We start from the raw sequence: 24,007 nt of genomic DNA on the forward strand, positions 1-24,007 counted from the left end.
CTTAAACCTACAAGTAGTTTTTATGATGAATCTAAGTTTGCTTTATTAACATATCACTTCCATGGGAATTAGACAAAATACTTAAGAAATTATTGAAAAAGGAGTTGAATTTCCCCTGGAAAAGTAAAAAAACCTATGTAAATTATGTTTTTTAACATTACTTGATGCAACATTAAAAAGAAGAAAAGATGATTTATCACTGAAGTTCTTTGTACAATCTTCCTGTAATTACTCATACAAGCATCACTTCTAAATATTATTATTTTTATACTTCTAAATATTACTAAATATTACTACTCTAAATCACAATGACATATTAATCTACATAATTCTAAGTTGTACATGAATCATATCCACATCAGAACTGAAGCACCAGCACTTGGGTCTTAAAAAGGAATTCTTTATTAGGGCAACATTAATGAAAATATTTGATTATTTAGTAGTGCACGTATGCTTGCTAACTTCAGCACCTACTAAAAGGCACAAATATTACAGATCATTATCTTCACGAAAGACACTTACAGGTTTGTCTATTTATTACACATTTCTGCTGTCTGCAAACAGATTCAAAACATCTTATGCCCCATAAGGAAATTTTATATATATATATATATATATTTGTTTTCTGCTTTTATCACTCTACTATATTCAATTCAGAAAAAAAAAAACCTGGAGGAGGCCAATGAATACCCACCCGAGTTGGCAGAAAACTAGTCAGAAGAATCTGCCACTCCTTTTGGCCAGCTTTCTCTGTAGTCATTTAAACTGTACTAAATACACAGGGAACCAGAAAGTTATTCACCTCTAGGTCAGCTGAAAACACTCCTATTCCAACTACTTGCCATCTCTGTTGAAGCAACAAATTTCAACAAAACATCCAGTTTTTTTCAGTGGCAAAGGCTGGAAGTGAACATTATGAGCTCCACAGCCTGTTAACAGCTTTCACTGACACTTTTGTTCAAGTACATTCTCACTTACACAGAAAATATGACATTAAGGTTACTTTACCCTTGCAAACACACAAAGTACACAATTTAAGAATTTTCAAAATTAAGCCTCTATTTTCCTCAGTTTATTTTCTATATTCAACAGGGGCACTGGGATTCTACAGGTCTGTGTCATAAAAATGACAGAACACCATTGCAGAAATAAACTGGTAATTTAGTAACACCTCTGAAATTTTGCAATAGCAATGAAGATTATTGCCTAACAATGCAATAAAATATTTTTTCTGCATATTTTCAGTTTTTTTCTTCAAGATTTTGAAGTCAAAGCAAATAAAAGCACCAGCTAAGTTAGGCACATTAGCAGGGGTTTGTTGTAGACTTTACCTTCATTATGACAGAAGCAGTTCATACTTTATTTTACACATTGCAAGAAGCTATACTTTCTCTGCCTTCAAAACATGGGGACAATTTCACCCCCACTCCCCAGACAAACAGAAACAAGGAAAAATCTAGGTCACAGACAACTTCAAAAGTGTTTGCAAAAGTTGATTTCAAGCACAATTCACTAAGTTTAAGAATGCCCTGAACAACTATTCGTCCTGACTTAACCTGCTATCCTCTTCCCCCCTCAACTGCTTATGATGCTTCAAAAGAACAGAATCCACAGAGAAGATACAGGGAGATGAGCACTCCCTGCAGAGCAACTTCTTTTCTAGCCTTATGACTAGATTTTGCCCAATTTGGTCTCACAAGGTTGCTGTTAAGATGTGCTAAAAAAATTCTCCCATTCTTTGAAATTTTAAGCCATCTGAGAGCGCACACAAAGCCTCTTTGGCAATGTGATCCTGAGAAGTCACAGGGAAGAGCAGTTTAGTTGGAAAATCAAACTTCAAAAGCAGAGTCCACATGTATTGTTCATATGATGAATTTGAGAACATCAACACAAATAAGTGAAGCAGCACCCTAAAACCTGTGCAAACACATATGACATCCAAGGTAATTCCCTTCATCCCTTCTCATGTCCTTAATCCTACAAAACAGATTTTACATTCTACAGAATTTTTTGGTATTTCCCCAAAACAACTTCTGAGTAAACACAAACTTACCAGGATTCTTTTACGATCCTTTTCTGATAAAAATTTCACTGGTGGGTACTTCTGGGTGAAACTACAGAACATTTCAAAACAAAGAAATAAAACTAAGTAAGTTTCAACCTGGTTTCTTTCACATACCTGTCTCTGATACATGAGAAACTACTCTGAAAACCTTCCATTCTTAAAGTTCTGCTAAAAGTATATTTAGTCCTTTATTCAAAGAGTATATTTAGTCCTTTATTCTGAAAAACAATCTGTGTCAACACAAGAAAGTGCTTGTGCATGGTGAAATATCAAAAATTCATCTGCTTTTACATGTTCTTCCTGTTTTTATATAATGAATCACCTGACTTATCTTTTGGGAGCAGAACTAATGTCAGGCATGACATCACAAGAGAATAAAACAATAAGACATGAGCAGTGACTGAACACTTTCTTTTTAAAGTTTGGAAAGGCAAACAACCCTCTTAAAAGCTGTGGAACTCAAAGCAAATATTGTTGGCTTACCGCATTGGCTTCAAACACTTCCCCTTGATGTTTCAATGTGAAACTTATAACACAAAGCTTTAACTTGCCTTAAAGTTTTACAAAAACCGATATAAAGTTTACAATCAGGATGTTGAAAAAACACATTTTAAGATATTTCAACAATTTCTACAAGAGTTTATTCAGTATGAAAACTAATCTTAATTTTCTTAGGCATGATAGACTGCCATTTATTTGATCTAGCTGGATTTGGTCTTCAAGCTAGTAATTTAATTTTTGCATCTTCCTTACAAGAACTTAATCAATCCAAAGAAACCATAAAATAAAATTGTGACATACGAATCTTAAGTGCTCTCTCAAGCTCTTTAGTTTCAAACCTTAGAAGAATTTCTCTCTCTCCCTGGCATGCATTCTGCCAACAAAGTCCTCTGAAAGGAGGTGTGAATTTTATTTATTTATTTCAGTAATTAGCCTCATAGTCTTGGCAATTTCATAGCTCAGGTTTTCCTTAACTAAATCAGCATGACACCACACAAAAATTAAACTCTTCTCCTCCAGTACATCCACAGGCTAGAGATATCCTGGTGTAGCATGTAGGAGCAAAAATGCCAAGAATTACATTTTCTTCTACTCACCAACAGCCACTGATTAAACTGACCCTACAACTGTGATCTTGAAGCACCCCCCACCCCTCTGCAGGGTGTGGGCTGCAGAAGAGCCAGTACTCTTCTATCCTGCAGTACTGGCTCACCAGAGCACAGATGCTTCAGTACTTTATCCAATTTTCATCACAGCATGAAAGCTGCTTTCAGTTTCTTGGATAGGGGAAATACGGCAATGGAATCTTCCAATGTTGGCCACACAGGGAGACTGAAAATAAGCTACCTACACTTGCACTATGTCACTATACAGGTCACAAAAAATTTGATTTATGCTGAAGCAATGAAAGACAGTGCTCAAGCACAATGCAGATGTGTAATACACATTCTTTCTGAGACAGAGAGGAAAATTCACACATAACAAGAGATTTATGGAGTTCAAAATAAGTTTAAGTGGGAAATAACTAGATGCAAGGCAAGTCTCTCTCCTCCATTTCAAAGACCACTATTTTAAGGTTGCAGTAATCCAGCCTGGGGTCATATTGCTGCCAAAGGGACCTCCCAACCATTTCTGCTCCTTCTACTACACCAGTAGCAGTTTAGAGGCAGTGGGATAGAGTCTGGCAGCCAAATGATGACCATTTGGCAACAAAACCGAATTTATCTTGACTTAATGCCTGCTTTGATGCCTACATAGCAATGCTTTTGCTGTGCAAATTCTTAAAAAAAAGGTGACACCTCTAGCTTCAGTTAAACAATCTCTTGTCATGAGACTAGCATTAAGGAATTCTTGTCTTCCCTGCTTCTCAAAAGCATGAAGATGGCTTGCTTTCATGTTTTATCAGCTTATGAAGTAACAAAACACTGACATTAGAATAAACTTTGCAAACAGGATCTCAGCTTTCAGGCATCTGACAGCGAGTAGTTATTTACTGCCACTTCATACAGGTATAAAATTTAAAAAATATTAATTGCAACAACCCACATTCAGCTGAACCATAAGAGGTAAATGGCTACCTTATTTGAAAAATAATAATAAGACAATAATAAAAGCTCCCCCTTTGTGAAAGTATAATTTCAAGATTAGTTCATACAGAGGTAAAAATATATTTTGATTCTTTCTCCTTTTTCCTAGAGGTCTGAAACAAGACTTATCAATACACATGAAAAGGCCATAGTATTTATATGGCTTGCGGGCAAAGGTTTAACTTAGTGGTTCTACTCAACAACTCATTGCTCATTTGAAAAAAATACAACAATTATTAAATAAAAAAGTTCGTCCATGAATGGCAGAAGAAAACACCTGAATTACCCACAACTGAAGCTGACAGTTGACTGGACTATCAATGAAGATTTAATAAATAAATCAATTTAATATTGTAATTGGCAAGGTGGTGACACAACCTGCAATTTGTTTCACATTGCCAATATACACTTAGTTCAACCTATGAAGTTCATGTGCACATTAAGAGATGAGCAACCAGTTCAGTATTCTCACTGAAGTAAATTGTATGTGGCAAGTCACTGAACCTTTCACATCAATTGTAAAAAAACAGAACTGAAATTTTTTCTCCTTTTTTTTTCCTTACAGCCCAGGAGGAGTGGGAGGAGGAGGGGCAACCGCTCACTGACAAGACAAATCTCTCAACAGTGAAGTACTGCAGGTGTCAAGCATACCTCTGTCCAGCAGCAATGGTATTCTGTCCCCTCTCCAGAAGAAGAGCACACAACCACCAGTACACAATACCCAACAAGGGCTTACTGATACTGCTTGGACAGTCCAGACTTGGCCTTTTGCAATGCAGCACGCTCTGCTTTGCGTGGGACACCGACAACAATGTGTGCAGTGTCACCTGCAAAACAGTACCACCAGCAAAAGCAGCATGTCCTTGTCAGAGCTGACAGCTCTCACTGCCACACCAGATCTCATTCTGTGATGAAATCATCTGTCCACGAGGACACCCAGATCAGAAAACTGATGTGACACAAAGGCAAACAGACAGAGTGAGGGGCAACACATTCCCTTACAAATCCTGAGAGAAGGTGGTCAGCCAGGCTCATCCACACAGGCTGATGCACAATCAAATCACTGAACAGTAGCTGAAGAAGAGTCACCAAACACAAGTATAGGAAAAGTGTGGTGAAACTTATTTTAAGTCTCTTGAAGATGAAACCAGTCTTAGCAGACATAAACCACAGTAATCCATTCATCAGCTGGACTCCAATAGCAAATACCTCCACAGGATTTGAACACCACAGAGTCCAGCACTCCCAGCTTGATTTAGTAGGATCAATCAGCCAGAATACCTTAACCATTACTGTCTCAACATTCAATGTCCTGTCCTCACTTATATATGACAAAAAATCAAAAGTACTGAAGGTATATACAAAAATTTATTTCAAGCCCACAACTACAGAACTGACTGCTACAGAAAAGAAACTGTGCCTTTGAGCTGCTTCCCAAATCCAGCAGATGACATACCTTTTTTCTAGATCTTTGATTTTCTCCCTTAGAGGTGCAACAACCTAAAATAAAGGAAAAACATTTAATCTTTGAAGAATAAAACAGGATTCACATCACAAAACACACACATAGGAAGTTGCCTCAGAGCAAAAGTCATGGCAAACAATCTCCTATGAAGATATTTACTGAAGACACTCCAAGAAACTTACATTTTAAAGCCTCCTTTACATAGAAAAACCCTTCAGCCTTTTCCACCAAAAATCAAATCACCTAGAAAAGTATGAAATTAAATCCCTTAACTTACCACTGAAAACAAAACATCTCAAGGCTACGAGTATCATAGTCTTGATAAGGACATCCAATGTTATGATTCTTATTTGACAAAGTGAAGCCGTGACTTGTCTGAGGTTGTCAAAGGTTGCTATATCCAGCAACAGAACAATGGGATAGTAATTTAAACATAACTATTTAAATGGACAACAGATAAGCATACAGAGGACACAGACACAGAGAGAGGGGCATTAAATCTATATCATGATTTGAGGGTATATTTAGGCTTAAGCAAATATTGAAAGGAAATCTGATAGAAAATATAGTTCACCTACCAAGATTTCTGTTTGTATTTTTATAACTTTAGAAGAATCACTTAAACTGGCATCAGTTTCAATTTCTTTATCACAGAATCCAAATTTCCAACAGTCCTGCTGAATTTCAACTGGAGTCCCTGAACTCATGTTTTTAAGACATTAAAGCCTTGTCACAAAATTTACCCTCTTGGACTATACACAACTTGAAAACTGTCAGAAGTTCTAACTGGTACTAAGTGGCAGCACATCAACAACCACCATTAATTTGTTTTACACAAATACTTCTGGATAGAGCTAGACAATTCAGTAACTTCATAAACTGAATAAAGCTGCATATTCATGTTAAGACGAAATAATATGGTATTGTCATTTATATTAATTAAATATCCAGCTCCGTGGAACAGCAAATAGCTCTTGAAACAGTTATTCTGATGGTCTAAGACATTATACAAGTACAACTTTAAAAATAAGATCCAGAAATGTTCAACTTCTCAGACCTTACAGTAACTCTGATCTACACATTGAATTTCAAATATTTCACCATTCTTAAACAACTAGAATTTTCACAATGCTTGTTGCAACACTTACCATATTTTTTTTTTTTTTTTTTTTTTTAAGAAAACCAAGAGAGAGCAATGAAAAAGACAAGCTAAGAATACAGGCACTCCATTGATTTTAAGCAATTTCAGTAGGCTGCTACATAAACCTGCTGGAATACAAGACACTAGGCAGACCAACCTGAACACACACCCACACAAGGGTAAGGGGTATCAACCTCAAGGACTTCTCTATCTATTTAATACTTTGTTTTATTGTTATTAGATTGGAAGGCTGAAACATTTGGAGGAAGATCTGTTGCACATATTCTCAACATTTCATAACAAACTGAAGCTGAAATGGAAATTCAGAGGTATTGGTACAGCAGTCCAAAACCACTAGTAAGCTCAGTCCCCATGTCTACTCTAGAAATTGCTAGGACTTGTGCTTAAAGCCTTGGCACTGCACACCCTCGCCAGCCAAAAACATTGCTATATTTATTCATTAGTTAAGAACAAAGCAAAGCAATTTTGGGCACCTTTACATTTGTAATGCATCTTGTATATACTTCACATTTTGTAAGGCAGTCGGAAGAAAGAATTTGTGAACATCCTTTCAGTAACAAATTAAACAGTTCTTGGGAGGATTCTACCATAGTCTCTGCAGCAAATGTATCAGCAATCACTTTCAAGAAAGATTTTAATGAAAATAAAGTGGAGTCACAGATCAATGTTAGAAACTCCACTACAGCAATGAACAGTTCAAAAACTTTTGTATAGAAACAAATCAAATGCTTTGGTTTTAGCAGAATCAAGAGTAATGAGATAAAACTAAATATACCACTTCAATATGAAATGAGTGAAATGGAGTCCTCAAAATAAAACAGATTACAACTATTAGCAAACTAACCTCTTCTATTCTACTTTCCACCTTCTGATCCCCATTTTCTTGAAGAGACCTGTTGACAAGAAAAGAAGAAAAATAATACACACCTATGCTATAATTGCTTCACTGCACCTCCATCATATTAGAACAGCATCCTCAAACCACCTCAAGTTAGTATTATTTCAAAAACATAATTAGAACAAATTAAAGAGGATGGTCTAATTTCCATTGAAATCCATCAGTTTGGCAGAAACTGAACCAAGCCCACAGGAAAGAACAGTACCAATAAAAATGACATTCATTTTACATAGAAAATTAATTGCATTTTAGAAAAGTGTCTAATTACTGGTTTTAGTGTAACTTTACTGTGCAAAGGCCCAAAATCTCTCTTTGAGGGTCTCTGCATACCGTATGCTGACAAAACTTTTTCCTTTAGACAAATGTATCTCACTTTGACTTTGAACTTTCCCAAACACATGGGAAAAAAAATCCCAGTTGTACTAAAAGACATCTTCAGCGACTGCCTGATGGGCAATACTGACTTCTCACACAAATGTTACTCATTTGACATGAGGCCAAGGATGAAGTATGTTGTGGTAACTTGTGAAAATAGAATACTGTCTAAAAGGCCAGTGTCTTGCACAAATCTGTGTGGTCTCTTTTAGCATCTGATTGTGTAAAGTGTCTCAGTTATGTTCACTTTTGAGGAAACTTTTACAACTGTAGAATATGTATTTTTAAATTCTAGCTCTTGTATCAAGGTTATTAAATTTTCCTACCATTTGCGTTATTGGGGTTCTTTTTTCCAATTAAACCTTCTGAAAAGGGAATTATTTATCTCACAGTAGTTAAAATTTTGCATACTAGAGGAATCATGGGTATCCAACATAAAATACAGTTCTTTCAAGTGAAAAACAGAGCTCCTTTACTTGGGACCTGAACTCATTACACCTAGAGAAACAGAAGATCCTTTGTTAAGCAGATATATATATATATATACACACTCACCACACAGTTAGAAGTTAAAGCAATGATTCCCTTCATAACCCTCTCTAAAACTCGCACTTCTAAAGAAAGTCAACTCAGTCTATTACTGAGGCAAAGACCTTACTGACCAGATTCATTTGTATCTCTAAAGAATTCAGTAAATTCCTACACTAAGACACACGTTCCCTGAACCATCTGTTCAAATCAAGTTGTCACTTATTGCACTAGTGGCAAGTAAAAACCCTGAAACTAATGTTGAATGAATTTAGTGGATTTTGAAGATGTTTTCCCAAGTAACAGAAATTTACGAAAAACTATGCAAACAACTGTGGAACAGATAGTCTTTCCTCTCTTATAAGCAAGCAAGGAAAATTTGGAAAATTCCTCAGAATTTAAAAAGGTCCCCTCAAAAATAGTTCCTACTGTTTTTTACTCGCAAATCCTGCAACTCAAGGACTGGCAACTCTGCAATCTATTTTTTCATGAGCATTTTCTCTTAACGAAGACAATCTTACTGGCTGAGGACCAACATTAGTCCTTCAGAATCTTTCCCCGTCAACATTATTCCTTCAGAAACTTTCCCCCTCAAAAGCTCTATAAAGGACATTTCAAATAAAAATTCTGAGGCAGATAGTGGCAGAATTTGTAAGGAGAGCTTATCAGGAAATAAACACTCTGGATCCCACACCCACCTGTCCTCCTCAAACCCCTCTCTGAGGTTTTTGTCCTTTGTTAAGAAATGCTCAGCTGCTCATGTAGCAGCTGCTAAGCTGCCACAGTTCACTGGTCATGATAACATGTTAATCTAACTGGTATCTCCATCTGCAACCTACAGCAGCCCAGCAGCTGTTTGCATGACAGCTGAGCACTCTTTGCATCAAGGGTGGGAAACTCCAAGAGGAGTAGAGTGGGCAACTTGGGACAGGAACAGACCCCCAGGGTAAGCCGTCCTGGGTGCATTAGAGCCTAGAGAAAATTCATTATTATTCTTATTTTGTCCCGAACTTTCCTTACTATGTGCAACTAGGAGTGGTAACAGAATACCAAAACCCTTTACTAGCAAAACAACATAGTAAGATACTTTGTCCTCTATACACAATGACTTTGCTGTAGGGAACAAGCTGTCCCCATATTCTCTTCAATTTCTTTTGCAGCTTTGTCTTCCCAGTGAATTTTCCTGCAGGACAAACTCACATGCAAGCAGAAATGTGAAAATCTGCATGTTTTGCATACCTATTGTCTTTCTATTTCTAAAGGAAAAAAATCTAGAGGGCAATGCAGGATTTTCTGCTTTTCAGCAGTTAAACCATCAGATTCTCTACCAATTAACTATGGAGGAGGAAAAACTCTCCAAAGCACATTTCTGATTCTAGGTACAGAAATATAATAATGAGAAGCAGTGGGGAATGTGCTGCTCTTCAGTATTTAAGCCCACATTATCACTGAGATACAGTCATGTCTGTGCTGAGGAAAAGCAGAATCCAAGCCTATGCAAACCAACTGGCCAAAATCAGAAGATGAATTTGTGCAAAGAAAAGCAGATGAAGTGTAAAATTCCAGGGGAGATCTATAGCAAACATACAACCATTTTTGAGACTGAGCATTTTGTATTTAAGAAAAAAATTGTATCAGCTACTTAGCAAACACCCAAACAACAGTGTGAGCTGCTGTTTTTCTCCCTGTTTTATATATATTGATAGGAAAGGTAAGTTAATTTTATTAAACATAACGATAGTCAGTACAAAAATTATATACATTACCTCATATTGACAAAGTTTCCCCATACAGCTGGAAAATAAGAAGAGAAAAAAAATTACAATGTCATATAGCACTATCTGAGGAAATGTTTCCCTATAATCATCAGAAGGAATTTAAGACAATATTAAGTATGTTAATCACAAACTATCTAAGTAAGTTACATAAACACCTCCATATATGAGTGTCTAGAACACAATTCCAGAGTATGGGTGGAATTCTGATTAGATTACATGGGACTGTAAAAAATACACAAGAATTATCTATTTAACCTATAATTTGCCACTGCACACAGACTAAACCAGAACACTTGCCTTGTTCATTATGGATACTGGAAAAAATGACAAGAGCAAGAAAGGAGCCCTGTGGACTTGAACCACACAAATTGGAAACTGCAGAGTGACAAAAGACTGGCCACTACAGGCCAGAGCCGTACCAGTCCAAAGAGGTGCCTCAAGAATCCTGCATTAAAGGTACCAAGTGCTTGTATACACATATAATTGTGTCTAAATACATATATAATGTGAGGTAAACACAAAAGTCGGAACCTGTGGTATTGAGATGATTCCAAGATTGTAGAAAGTCTGAGCCCTGTAGCTAAAGAAGAAGTCGTAATTCATCTGTGCTGGTTTTCAAGGTTGTTTATTCTTGCTTATCTCTAACATGTTCTGCTGCCCTGCTGCAGGTCTGTCCTGCAGGGCAGTGTGTGGGGCTCTGCCCCAGTGGGATGTTACAAACATTATATACCAGAAACTACATGTGCTATATTTACAGTAATTTGCAAATATCTATCACCTATGTTGAACAGTGTGTCCCCAGCCAAAGTCAACAGAAAAATGCCAACACTACAGTGAAACATGGAGAGCATGAAGAAGAAGAAAAAGGACAAGACACACCCAATTTCCTCCATCTTGTCCCCTTTGGACACCTTATCTAGAATCCCAAAATTTTACTTTTGCACCCGTGCCACAATTAATTATTACTTATATCAAACACTCAGAGCTTGTAATTCATCCTGTAAGATTGAAAACTCTTTTCCATGGACAGAGATCAGAGACAGTGTCTCTCAGGGCTCTGTACAGGGGAGTTCCTGATCCCCTGCCAGGGTCCCAGGCCTTCCGGGGCAGCCAGAGGGATGCCCTGGACTCCCACACACAAAAGGTACCTAAGCAATATAACTTACAATGCCTCAGTAAGCAAACGAAACTCATTTATTGCTGCTTGTATGGAAAAGGTTTTATAGAAAGATAAATCACTATACAAAATCAAAGACCGAAAGATGTAACAGATGTCACTGGTCAGGGCTTATGTGATTATAGGAAGACTATCAGAACACTGACTTTGCTTTCATCTTTCAACTAGGAAACAGAATGCAGTTTAAAGTGAAAAAATTAGAAGCCATAAACCAGGCTACACTGACAAGTAAGACTTGACAACTTCACATCATCAAGATAAACAAGGTTAACATGACATAGTTATGTAAGGAATTTTGCAAAACAAGCAACACAGGAAATACACTCCAAACATTTCCAGAAAATCATTCTAGAACTGCTCTTTAAGAAACAAGGCTCAAGCTAAGGACCAAATTATGCTGGATCTTGGGGAGTAGCCTATATGCAGTATTATCACACATAGAGAAAAATTCTAAAGTGTCCACAGATCTTGTAAGCTGTACTGCAGGTCTTGAGTAGCAGCTAGTAAAGTATTTTGCCTACCTTTAGGCTTCGCACATACATGTCCATCACTATTACTCAATGAGCTCAAGGAGACATTGAGGTGTTACAGAAACAAAACAAAAAACTCTGTTCCTGCTACAGTCACAGGCACCTTCCAGGCAGGAGAAATGAAACATTCCCAGGAAGGAGGAGTGGGGAGGACACACATGAGGGTTCAGTAATGCAGTTGTTCTAGCCTTCAGGGGATGGGAAAGCTACTGAACTGATTTTAAGTGCTGAGTGCTGCTGAGTAATTCACGAGTAACTCGAAAGAATCCATGACAGACTAAGAAATAAGCTGTAGGAGGGCTCTGTGGTGATACTATAAATCCCTCTGTCATCTTCTGGGGAAAAGATAGGGAAACTTTATTATATCAGAACAAATGACTCATAAAATCCAACTGAATTTTTAAATAACCTGGATTTTGTGTTAACTAGATTAAGTAAGTTTAATGCAGCAAAAATGAGATACAGTGTTGAGCACAGTTAAATTCAAGTTATTTACCCTCTGGCTAGAATTTTAGAGTTACTTATGGTAACACTAATGGAAAACCACTTTGTTTTCTTTCAACAAAGGATGATGATCTGGCAGTCACAGGTATAGAATCGTCCAGTTAAACATGAGATATCCTTACAAAGAATTATTTTTCTGGGCCACAGAAATTCATACAAATAATGTAAGTGGTTATGCTGTGGCAGGAAGCATCTGGGTTTAGCTGGTGAAATAGGAATTGATTGGAGAGAAAAAAAAAGAGCTGCCAGCAGCAACAAATGCCAGTCTTGTTGCAAAGACAGTGAAGCCACATTGCATACAAAGAACTGGCTTCCTAAAGAAAACACATGAAAAAAAATCTAAAATTGAAAAATTAACCACACAGGAACTATCACAGGGAGAAATCTGGAGAACCCTGAAGTCTCTCATGTGTAGAGAGATGTTGCAAAAACTCACTTCAACATACTGACTGCCCTCATAAAGGATTCTGAATGTGCAATTCTAAACAGGATCTCTTTAGCTACTGGTGCTCACATGGAACTTACACCAAGGTTGAAGGGATCAGAGTTAATATTTTTGTACAAGAGTGGAAATAAGATTTGACTGTTTTTCTTCCAACTACAGAGCTGTTTATATAATGGGCTTACCCAGCAGGAGAACCAGGAGCATGACTCTAGGTCACAGATGATTTCCTTGCCCTAAAGGTTAAGTCAAGGCTAGTCTGACATTCAGGCAAGAATGATGGAAACATAGAGGTAAGTAGGTCCAAATCCACAAGCAGAACAATGAAAATTACAAGCATAAATTCGAGATGAAAATCCTTACAGGCATCACAAAACCACTTGACAGGCCTATCAAGTTCAGGCCCCAAAAGCTGCAAACACAGATGGTTAAAATATCTTCCACATCAGCAAGGTCATGAATCAGGCACTACACAAACCCAGCTTTCAAAATCATGAGACTCCTAATGGACCAAATTTAAGCAAACACTAACACAACCCAGATTTTCACTGTAAAATCCAGTTTTAAAAAATTCAAGTCTAAAGCCAAATCTTTTAAGCCAAAAGGTATTAATCCAGGATAATAGTCCTGTGCCAATTCTCAGACTGTAAAGATTTAACATCCTCACCCCTCACAGCCACACAGAACATACTCTGTGAAGAACTTCCAACTCATCCAACTAGAGAGCATTCATAAACAGTCTACCTGCCATCTACAGAAATTTTGTGCAAGGGAAGAATTCATGATTCATTGGACTAGACAGAAGCATGACTTGTAACCTAACATTTAAGACACTCACCTACAAGAGAAAGAGACAGGGGCTCTACTTCTTTCAAAGACTGATTGTAAAACTCATCCAGTGACTAAGGTCATAGTAAACTGGCACTAGGGAAGTGAGCAGAATATCTGAATTGTTGTAGCCTGGTTTCATGGCTTGTAGGAAGAGTAAAAATAATACTACACCTATCTGTTTCGAGATGTTGTTTCCCCTTTGCATCCTTTTCATAAAATAATGAGAGAAATAATTTTTATTGTAGCATTTTTGCAAGGATTAACTGCAAGTACCATGAAGAGTAAAGTACATTAGTCACTAATCATTCCCACAGACATTAAACTTTAAAGTGAAGGCTTCCAGAAAAGGACAACATGCCTTGAGTGAAATGATGAAGAACTCTCTAAAAGAGCCTCTTTTAGAAAAAAAAATATTTGTTTTTTAATGCTCTAATCACAATATTGTTATTAAAAAGGTATTTACATTTATCTGATTAAACATTAATCACTCAGGGTTTTTAGAAAACCCAAATGCTTTTTTGTTTCTTTCCCAAGCCTCTGAGATTAAGCTACAACTATTTGGCAGGCACAGTCTTATAGTAAAGTTGTTGTAGGTTTTGAAGACTTCTCAAACCTCCCTTAAAAGGCAATTAGTCATATGTGAGTAAAAAATGTGGTGTTGGTTTTTTTCCCTACTGAATATATTTACATTCCTGGAAATTTAAGTTTGTTTAGTTCTTCTAGAGAAGCCCCATTCTGAAATGATGCTGAATGCAGAGGACTGCAATGACTGGGATACTGACAGCTAAGGAATACTCCAGGAGCTATCCTTTGGATACAAATCAACTACGCTTACATTAAGTAAACAAAAAACCTCCCCCCCTCCCCCCAAAAAAAAAAAAACAAACCAAAAAAAACCCCACAACAACACAAAATATAAGATCTGTTAAATCACACTTGAAAAATACAACAGAAATCCCAAATATTTGGCTGGGTTTTGCTGAGCATCTACCATTAAACAGACACTTCAATATCAGTCAGACTTTTAACTCTGACCAGCTGCACTTCATAGCAAGCATTATCTTTCCAGATCCTCAGAACATAGGAATAGGATGTATATTTTCATCTGAATATCCTTTGAATTTGTCATCTGCAATAACACCTTTTGTATTGGTTTCCTTAAAATACAGATTACTACACTAAGAGAACCTTGCATGCCATAGTTAACTCATCCACAATAGGCTGGGGAACCAGAAAAACAACACTGTCACAACCTGAAGGTGGGAAAAAACACAATCCTAAAAGAAGCCTGTATCTTTATCCCTCTTCTCTGTGTCTCTTTAAATGACATTAATATAAAGTCAGAGACTATCACAGGCCCTTGACAGTAATATACACTCAATCTGAAATTATTAGTGATATCACATACATTTCAGAATAGATGTTTTAAAAAGCAAAACCATTATGCCCATAGAGATCCAACTGTACCAAAACCAGATGCAATCTCTTTTAAAACCATATTCTTTCACAATTGCTTTGTTGTTTGTATTTTCAGGACACTGTTAAAGAAATTTTTTACACAAACTTTTGTCTAAATAGGTTTAGCTGAAAGCCCAGGATTTTTTCCTGTATCGCCCACCTTTCAACTTCTGCTTCTCAAAATATAGAGAACATGTTTGTTACAAATAGATTTCACTATCAACAGAAACAGCATGCAGGAATAATATGAATTGATATACAGTCATAACCAGAATTTTTTTTAGAGCAAACTCGTATGCTCTGACCATCCAAAGTGAATTGCTTCAGTCAAACTTTCCATTTCAGAGAGGTGCAATGGCATTCAAAAGAGGGTTTGGTTTTTTCATGCTCAAATCTGACTCTCCACAGTCACTCAGCAATTCTAGTCTCCTGGAAGAAATAAGGTTTTTGTTTCCAGGTGCAAACCTGACAAAAAAGGAAAGCATGCAAATGGAAATCATAAAATGCTTTTTAACACAATTGCATTAAAGTTTTAATTTAATTACTTTACATATTTAAAAATGTAAAGAAAACAATTATTTTCTTTAGGAAACTATTACTTCCCACACAACACCTTGTCACTAAATTGGAGAAATATTACTTTGATGGACTAAAGAGATGGCAGCTGGGTGGCTGCACCCAGGGCTCAGGGGCCAAAGGGAGATCACTAACAAGTGGTGTCCATCAGGGGGGTGCACTGGGACCAGTGCTGCTCAGTGTCTTTATTAATGACACAGACACAGCGACTGAGTGCATCCTCAGCAAGTCTGCAGACAACACTCAGCTGGTAAGTGTATCGAGGGAAGGGATGCCATCCAGAGGGACAATGACAAGCTTAAGGAGTGGGCAAACATGAACCTCATGAAGTTCAAGGCAAGGTCCTGCACCTGGGTTGGAGCAACCACCAGTATCAGTTCAGACTGAGTTACAAGAGGACTGAGAGCAGCCCTGTCAAGAATCTGGTCCTGGGGCTACCAGTGGAAAATCTGGACATGAAATGGCAATGTGCACTTTCAGCTCAGAAAACAAATCAAAAACACTGGGCAGCACCTAAAGAAGTGTTGTCACCCTGTCAACTGAGGTAATTCTTCCTCTATACTCCACTCTCATGAGACATCACCTGCATACAGCTCTAGGGCTCCCAGGACATGAAACACATTGACTTGTTAGAGAGCTTCCAGAGGAGGGCTACAAAACATCGTCAGATGGATAAAACACGTCTCTTATGAGAACTGTCTGAGAGAGCTGGCTAGAAGAGCCTGGAGAAGAGAAGGTTCTGAAGAGACCTTATTGTGGCCTTACTTAAAAGGGGCTTATAAGAACAATGAAGAAAAACTTTTTAGCAAGGCCTGTAGTGATAGAACCCCTAGAGGCAATGGTGTTAGCCTAAAAGACAGTAGGCTTACGTAAGATGCAAGGAATTCCTTACTATTAGAGAAGCAAGCCTAGAACAGGTTGCCCAGAAAAGTTGTGGATGGCCCACACCTGCAAACAACACGAGGCTGGATAGGGGTCTAAGCAACTTGTAATACTGAAAGATATAGAACATCCCCCCAGGGCAGTGGGGGGCTTGATTAGATGATCTTTAAAGGTCTCATCCAATGCAAACCATTTTATGATTTGGCCAATATATTTCAAATCACCTTTTATAGTCTTCATTCCATAAGAATAAAAAAACCCTGTCAACTGTAGTCCATCTATAACTCCAGCAGTATGTTAATTTGCTTTAGAAAATTATTTTACTGATGAGAGCACTTTGCAATATTAGTGGAGATAACACACGATTACTAATCATAACTTTGTATTAAGAAATGTCACTTTCCTGAGTTTATGCCTTCGGAGAACATACAACTTGACTATTAAAAAAGATTTTTAAAAAAATACACCTCTGATAAGTCTACCCAGATCTCTGTATGGCAAATAGTTCTTGTTGCATCTCCCAAATGGATGCCTGGCTCAACAGTGAAGTTCCTGCCCCAAATCAAAGACAGCAGATAGGAACTGTAGCTTTTCCAATATGAGAAGTATCCTAGACACAAACACACAGAGTTTGCTAAGGGAAATATGCTCTCTGTATCTTGGATAGTACCACTGCCACTCAATGTCAACCCTTCAGCTAGTCATCAACTAGCAAAACAAAGGCAACATAATCACCGGGAAATTTCTCCACTCTCTCTTAAGAACAAACACTTAAACCTTGGCAAGCCAATATCCTCCCACAGCTGTGAGATATAACATCATGCAAATTTTCTTTCTTTACAAGAGTTAATGGAGCTTCATACTGCATGGGAAGGTAGCCAAGGGTACTTGTTCTTACATTTCAATTAGCATTGTCACTTTATGACTGGATTTTGTTCTTAGTTTCCCAGATGGAAAATTCTCTTTAAGTTTTCTATTAAGTCTTTTTTCCAGTTCTCTGTTCACTGTTACTACTCCCTCCTGCCTCATATCTTCAGCATATCATTCTTACTGCTGCTCCTCCACTGACCCATCTGTTGACAGCAAAGATTGTTTTCAGTGGACTCACAGAATGTTCCTGTTCCACAGCACTGCAACTGAAACAAACTCACTTTTCCCAGCTACCTTTCACAAACCCCTTCAGGTAAATTGAAGCAACAACCCCAGCCTCTCCCTCTCTCCAGTCCATAAATGAGAGCACTATCAATATCAGAGAAATATTCCCCTTTGCAAAAACAAAGGGTAAAGAAGGTGGAAACTCTAAGAGAGTTTGTCCGTGAGTGGAAAAATGACAAGGCTGTCTCCTGCACATGCTGTAGAAGAGACACTAAGTGGAGGCAAAAGATTAAAGACTAATATTAAATGGAGATAAGAGAGGTAAGATTAATTTCTCCAGGATGCCAAAAATTGTTTTAAAATATCATGGCTAGCAAGGCATAGTCAGAGTCCATCTATTCCTGACAAACAACTGAAGCATGAACAAATTTTCATAAGCTACATGAGTACAGCTAGTTGCAAGCCTGATGAGCAGGGAACTGGAAGCTGTTACGACAGTGAACTTATTTGCATAAACCCACAAATGAAAGGCAACTTGGTGAATGTGAACCCAGCCACCATGCCTGATGTCCTACACAACCATTTTGAACTCTTCCATGTCCAATCAATCCTGACATCTAGTTAAAAAATGGCTGGGGAAGGAAGATTTCTCATGCTGAATAACATTGAAATAGCAATAGGGCAGGATCAGCTTGATAACTGCTCTTCTATTACAAAAGTGGAAGTAAGAGCTCATCAAAACAAAATATTAAGTAAAATTTAATCTTCGTTTTGAACATATGCAAGACAAGCAGCCATGTGAGGTGCTGGTAATATTCAAACTGAAAAGCTCACTCACACCTCGATATTTTGAGAAGAGAACATTGCATTCTTCCTAGCTGATGGAAATCTGACAAAAACAAATGGCTAATCCTATAAAGCAAATGATAACAACCATGGAAACTAACAATGTTGTGAAAAGTCAAGCTACTATACTACAGGATGCACTTCCCTCACATTACTTTGACATTTCATTTGTAAGTTGTTTTAATAGCTGTGCTATAACTTATCTTACAAAGGAAATGAGGTCTTAAGCTTGGACCTCATGACAGCATGTTACTATTCCATTTTCCCCTTAGAAAAGGAACAAGGCTACTGATATACTTCCCGAGAACCATTTGATCTACAAATGAGTAAAGAGAGCTGTTCTACTTTACCAAAAATAGAGCTTTTAACTTTTTCAGTAAGAACATGCAACGGCCCTGTCATACAGCAGCAGATTATTTACAGTAGCATCAAGATTAAAGCAAACCATGCAGATTGATGAGCTCTGGTCTTTAAATCCTGGCTACAAGATTCTAAGTGTATTTCCAGTAACTTAAATAGGTCCTGATTCTTCAAAGACAGTACCACTGAAGCATGGTTGTATGCCCATATAAAGCTGAATACATACTAAAAACTTCCAATGGAGTGAGTTTAACGCGTCTATGTACTGACATCCCAACACACAGATGGGTTTTTTAAAAACAGAAGAACACTCTCAGCCTGCATATAAGGTATTCATATTGTGGTGACACTGAAGTTTTTTTAACATTATTGATTTAATTCACTGCTCTTTTGTGAGCTGTCTACATTTCTCATTACAGACAACAAAAATCAATTAAACCCACTTCACTTCTCTTTATAATCGTCTCACATTCTGAAGCTGTGGTTTCCCAACAGTTTCAAGATGATGTAAGTGGAACTCACTACTGAAAGAATTTGTTTCAGTTCACCTCCACACACCTGACCAGCCCACTCTGGCTAACATTAGCACTCCTACACTATTTTGCTGGGAGTTTAATTTGAGGTTAAAAAGTTTGTCCCTTTAAAAGGGCAATGTAAATTCAAGCTGTGGCCAAGGTTTCCCACTATATGTAGTACACTATAGTCATGCAATGCTCAAAGAAGAAGACAGCACTAAAGGTGAGTCAACTAAGCTAATTATGAAGAGTGTTAATAAAAAAATTGAGCAGCAGTCTGACATATTAGAGAGTGATTCAGACAGCTTGCTAGCTGCAGTATCACCCCTCTTACCCAGGGCCTACAGAAAAGGTAGAGGTAAATATTAAACTTTATTCCCTTCCTTTTCCCAGGAAACAGTTGCTTAAGTTACGAAAACTTTTAATTTACTACTACACAGAAATGCTCATTTTAAATTCTGTTTTTATACATACAAGCCATGCATAGCACAATGTTTCAACTGAATGATTTTTTTTTAAACTAATATAAATTCAGATTTACAGAAATGAGGCATCAAATACTACCTTAATTCAAATCCAAAGTAAGGATCTTTCTGGCTCTCAGTGCTACCAGGGAACCTAGTGACGTCCATAAAGGAGTTCTAGGGATCCTATAATATGACTCTTAACAGTGTGTCTCATGTCATGACAGTACTTCAACCGAAGTAAACAGGACTGCTTTGGAGACAGGCTCTTAATTGCAGACCTGCAAACCATGTGATGGCAACACTGCCAGCAGCACTGCCAGCTTTTACCCCATTTTATCACTGTGCGCCACCTTCTCAAGCTGGGCCCAAACAGCTGTTGAATGCCCACACTGTCAAATGGCTATAACACAAAAGGGTGATCTCAGTCCAGCCAGTTCCTTCATCTGGTGCACAACGAAGAAATTTCAGTCATTGTATGGGTGGGGAACAGAGATACTGAAGACAGCAGAACCAAGCCATCTACCACTGTGTGAAACTACCAAGAGAGCCACTTAATGACTCTTCAGAGTGTAATAGCTCACAGCCTTTCAACTGTATGCAAAAAGGTCTTTCTCTAGTCTGCAAACTTGCACAGAGAGGTTCTTCAGGCACCTTTGTAACCAACTTGCAATCAAAGGCAAAAGACTTCTATGAAATAAGACATTTTCCTAAATGATATTCCCAAAACATTTGCTCAGGGTTTCACACACAGGCTGACAAAAATGGCACTATTTAAAAAGCCCTGTCCTCTAGTTCAGAAAAAAAATAACGTACTTGCCAACTATTTCATTCCCTGTAAAATGTGCTACTCCAAGCCTGAATGCCCATGTCCTAATACTGAATGGAAATTCATGGAGAGGAGGCGCACAGCCTAAAAACACTTAGTCATTTGGAGAGTACTTTAGAAAGAAGGAATGTAAGAAGTGCCAGCACATACACCTACACCAGCTGCTCAGTTTTCTCAGATTCCCTGCTATTTCAGTTGGGCATTATCTGACTGCAAGCAGAGCGTAGTGATGATTCAGTAACATTATGAGGAGTACCCTTTTAGGGTAGGTGAATGGGATCATAAATAATCGCTTCTGAGAAAAACAAACAAAAAATATTCTCTCTGGAATCTGATAGAGCAGTGGCATCTGCTACCATACCATACTGTGTAGCTGACACCTAAGGATTCCACAACTTTTGATCTCTAGTCAAAAGATGGTAAAGCACAGCATGTTAGATTTGCAAAAAACATGTTCCTACCAGACACCAACTTATTCCCTTTTCAAGCCACTTTTTTTCCACACTGACCTGCAGTCCCTCTGCTTCTCCACTTTTTTTTTTCTGAATCCCAAAAAACAACAGTCAGAAGGCTTCTCCTTAAGGCTAACTTTTACTCACAGAGTTAGAAAGCAAACACCAATTACTGTCCAGAGAATATAATCAATAGCTAGGTCCCAATGACCACGTCACCTGCCACTCAAATCCAGTTTTCACAGCAGCCTATAAACTTTCCTCTGAAAACTATCACTCTTAGCAAAACATGTAAGCCTCTCAAAGTAAGAACTGACATTAGGTTGTCAGGATGCAAGGGACCTGAAGTCACTTGGACAAACTGTCCCAAAAGCCAGAGCTGAAACACAACTTCAACGTAACAGAAGTACTTAAATAGTGAGGTCAACAATAACATATGGTAATGAAGAGAATTGCTGTGTTTCTGTGGTAGGAAACACCACCCCTCTGACAAAATTACTTGTGTTGTACCTCTCCACTTTCCCGAATCCAAAGGGAGGATCTGAAATGCGACGGACACACTCGCCCCCAAAGCTAGCTCACCTATATGTATGTACCTTCAAGCATCAAGAGAATGGCTTGCTCCCTAGCTGAAATGACAAGGTATAGTGCTGTTCACGCAGAATCTACCCGAGTCTGAAAACAAAACAAGCTAAAATAAAATAAATTAAAATTGCAACAGAAAATGCAAGTACGGGAAGAGAGCTAACGGGACAGCGTTTTAAACCCATTTTAAATCTATCTGACTCACTGCTAGTACGTGAAGTCATAAACATCCCCGTCACTGGCTATTCTAAGATTTTCTGAAGTACCTCTGTGCCTCCTTCCCGGCTCTTAAGACTTCAGCTACGCGCTGAGTTAATAAACAAACATTTATTTAGCCCCCAAAGGACTTGGGAGGATTTTACAAAAACCAGACACGAGGCCTACCCTGGAAAAACTTCCCTGAGGGCTGCTCACCGCTACCAGGTGGCGATCGGGGCGGACAAAGCGCGGTTTGAGGACAGGAGCGGCTGCGGAAACACTCCCTGAGCCACGTCCCGCCCGCACCGCTCTCCGCCAGCCAGCGGGACGAGGCAGGGAGCGACGGCTGCCGGGGACGGCCGGCACGGCTGCCCGCGGCACGGGGGAAGTTGGGGCAGGGCAGGAGCCCTGAGCCCCCACCCGGAGCCGCGGGGAGCCCCTGCCCCGTCGGGCCGGAGCGCCCGCCACCGGGCAGCGCACCGGGCTGCGGGAGGTGCTGCCGCCACATCCTCCTCATCCTCTTCCTCACCCTCCTCTCCCCCACGGCGGGCGGAGGGCACGGGGCGCGCCGTGCCAGCGGGCAATGAATGGCCGTGCCAGACCCGCCCCCACCCCGCTCACTCACAGGCGACGTAGGCGACGAAGGCGAGCCCCATGAGCAGCTTCATCCTCCTGCGGTTGATGGCGGTCAGCAGGCGCAGCAGCGGCCCCTTGCTCACCATGCCCCGCGGCAGCGGCACGCAGAGCACCGGGCACGGCCGCGGCCACCCACGGCTCCGCTCGGCCCCGCTCCGCCCGCCCCGGAACCTCCCGCGCAGGCGCGGCGGCGGCGCGCGCCCGCTCCCCCGCCCGCCCCTTCCCTCCCGGGCCGCGGACGCGGCCGGAGCGGTGGCGGCGCATGCGCGCGGCCGGTGCTTCCCTCATGACGGGCGGTTCGCTGCCGGGCCCGCGCTCCGTGCGGGCTGCCCGGGGAAATGGAGTGCGCCCGCAGCCTCCCCCTGGCCCTCGTCCTCACTTTCAGGGTGCTTCAGGGGCGGGCGGGCTTGGTCACCTGTCACCTCCCACTGTGGTGGTCCTTGGGTGGTGACCTGCTGGAGTGAACAGGCAGATGTGGGCGCACACATGGACAACACGTGTGTGGGGCTGGCACCTTCAGTGCCTGGTCCTTTGAAAGCACCGTTTGCCTCGTCCCCAATGTGCTTTCCATACCTGCATAGTGAGGAGAACCACCTGGATGCAATTTTGCAGCATCACAAGATAGTCTTTAAGTTGGAAAGGACCCACAAAGATAATGAACTCCAAGTCTTGACTCTGCAAAGGACAACCCCAAGGACAACATCGTGTGCCTGGGAGCATTGTCCAAATGCTCCTGTCAGGCTACGTGCAATGACCACTTTCCTGGGGAGCCTATCCCAGTGCCTGATCACCCTCTGGGTGAAAAACCTTTTTGAGATACCCCACTTGAACCTGCTCTGACATAAATTCAGGCCATCCCCTCAGGTCCTGTCATTGGCTGCCAGAGAAAGGATGTCAGTGTGTGCCCCTCCACCATGTGAGAAGGTGTACACTGTGATGAGGTCTGCCGTCAAGGTGCAGTAGGATGATGCTCTTTGAGCACAGAGGTTAAGTCAGATGACCTGCTCTGGTGCCTTTGAATCTTGCCCTTTCTGTAATTCTGTAAATGAAAAATGTGAGGATTTCTCCCTTCTCCCCCCCACCTCTACCAAGTAGTAGTTTATGACTTTGCCTCTGTGCAGGATAACAAGATTGCAGTTGGTTTAAAGTGGATTACATTTTTACTGCAGCTTCTATCTCAAGTCCTCATGGCCTGTTGTAAACTGCAGATTGGTATTTGCCTGGAAGGGTAGGTGCCTTCCTCATGTGTCAAAACATGTTCTCCTGCCA

General features: G+C 39.6%; 1 protein-coding gene across 1 annotated transcript in view; it reads right to left on the bottom strand.

The window, feature by feature from the left end:
- The window catches only part of LOC100228578 (UDP-glucuronic acid decarboxylase 1), a 55,601-nt gene extending 32,659 nt beyond the window's left edge, over positions 1-22,942 (bottom strand). The window contains exons 1-5 of the mRNA XM_002193932.7: positions 22,728-22,942; positions 10,347-10,374; positions 7,624-7,672; positions 5,609-5,652; positions 2,054-2,114 (exon numbers count right to left, since the gene is read on the bottom strand). Of these exons, the coding sequence (XP_002193968.2) occupies positions 2,054-2,114; positions 5,609-5,652; positions 7,624-7,672; positions 10,347-10,374; positions 22,728-22,824 (279 nt within the window). The 5' untranslated portion in view covers positions 22,825-22,942. The remainder of the gene's footprint in view (positions 1-2,053; positions 2,115-5,608; positions 5,653-7,623; positions 7,673-10,346; positions 10,375-22,727) is intronic.
- Positions 22,943-24,007: the final 1,065 nt, after the last annotated feature.

This window comes from Taeniopygia guttata, chromosome 1, assembly GCF_048771995.1.
Source record: "Taeniopygia guttata chromosome 1, bTaeGut7.mat, whole genome shotgun sequence".
NCBI classification, from domain to species: Eukaryota; Metazoa; Chordata; class Aves; order Passeriformes; family Estrildidae; genus Taeniopygia; species Taeniopygia guttata.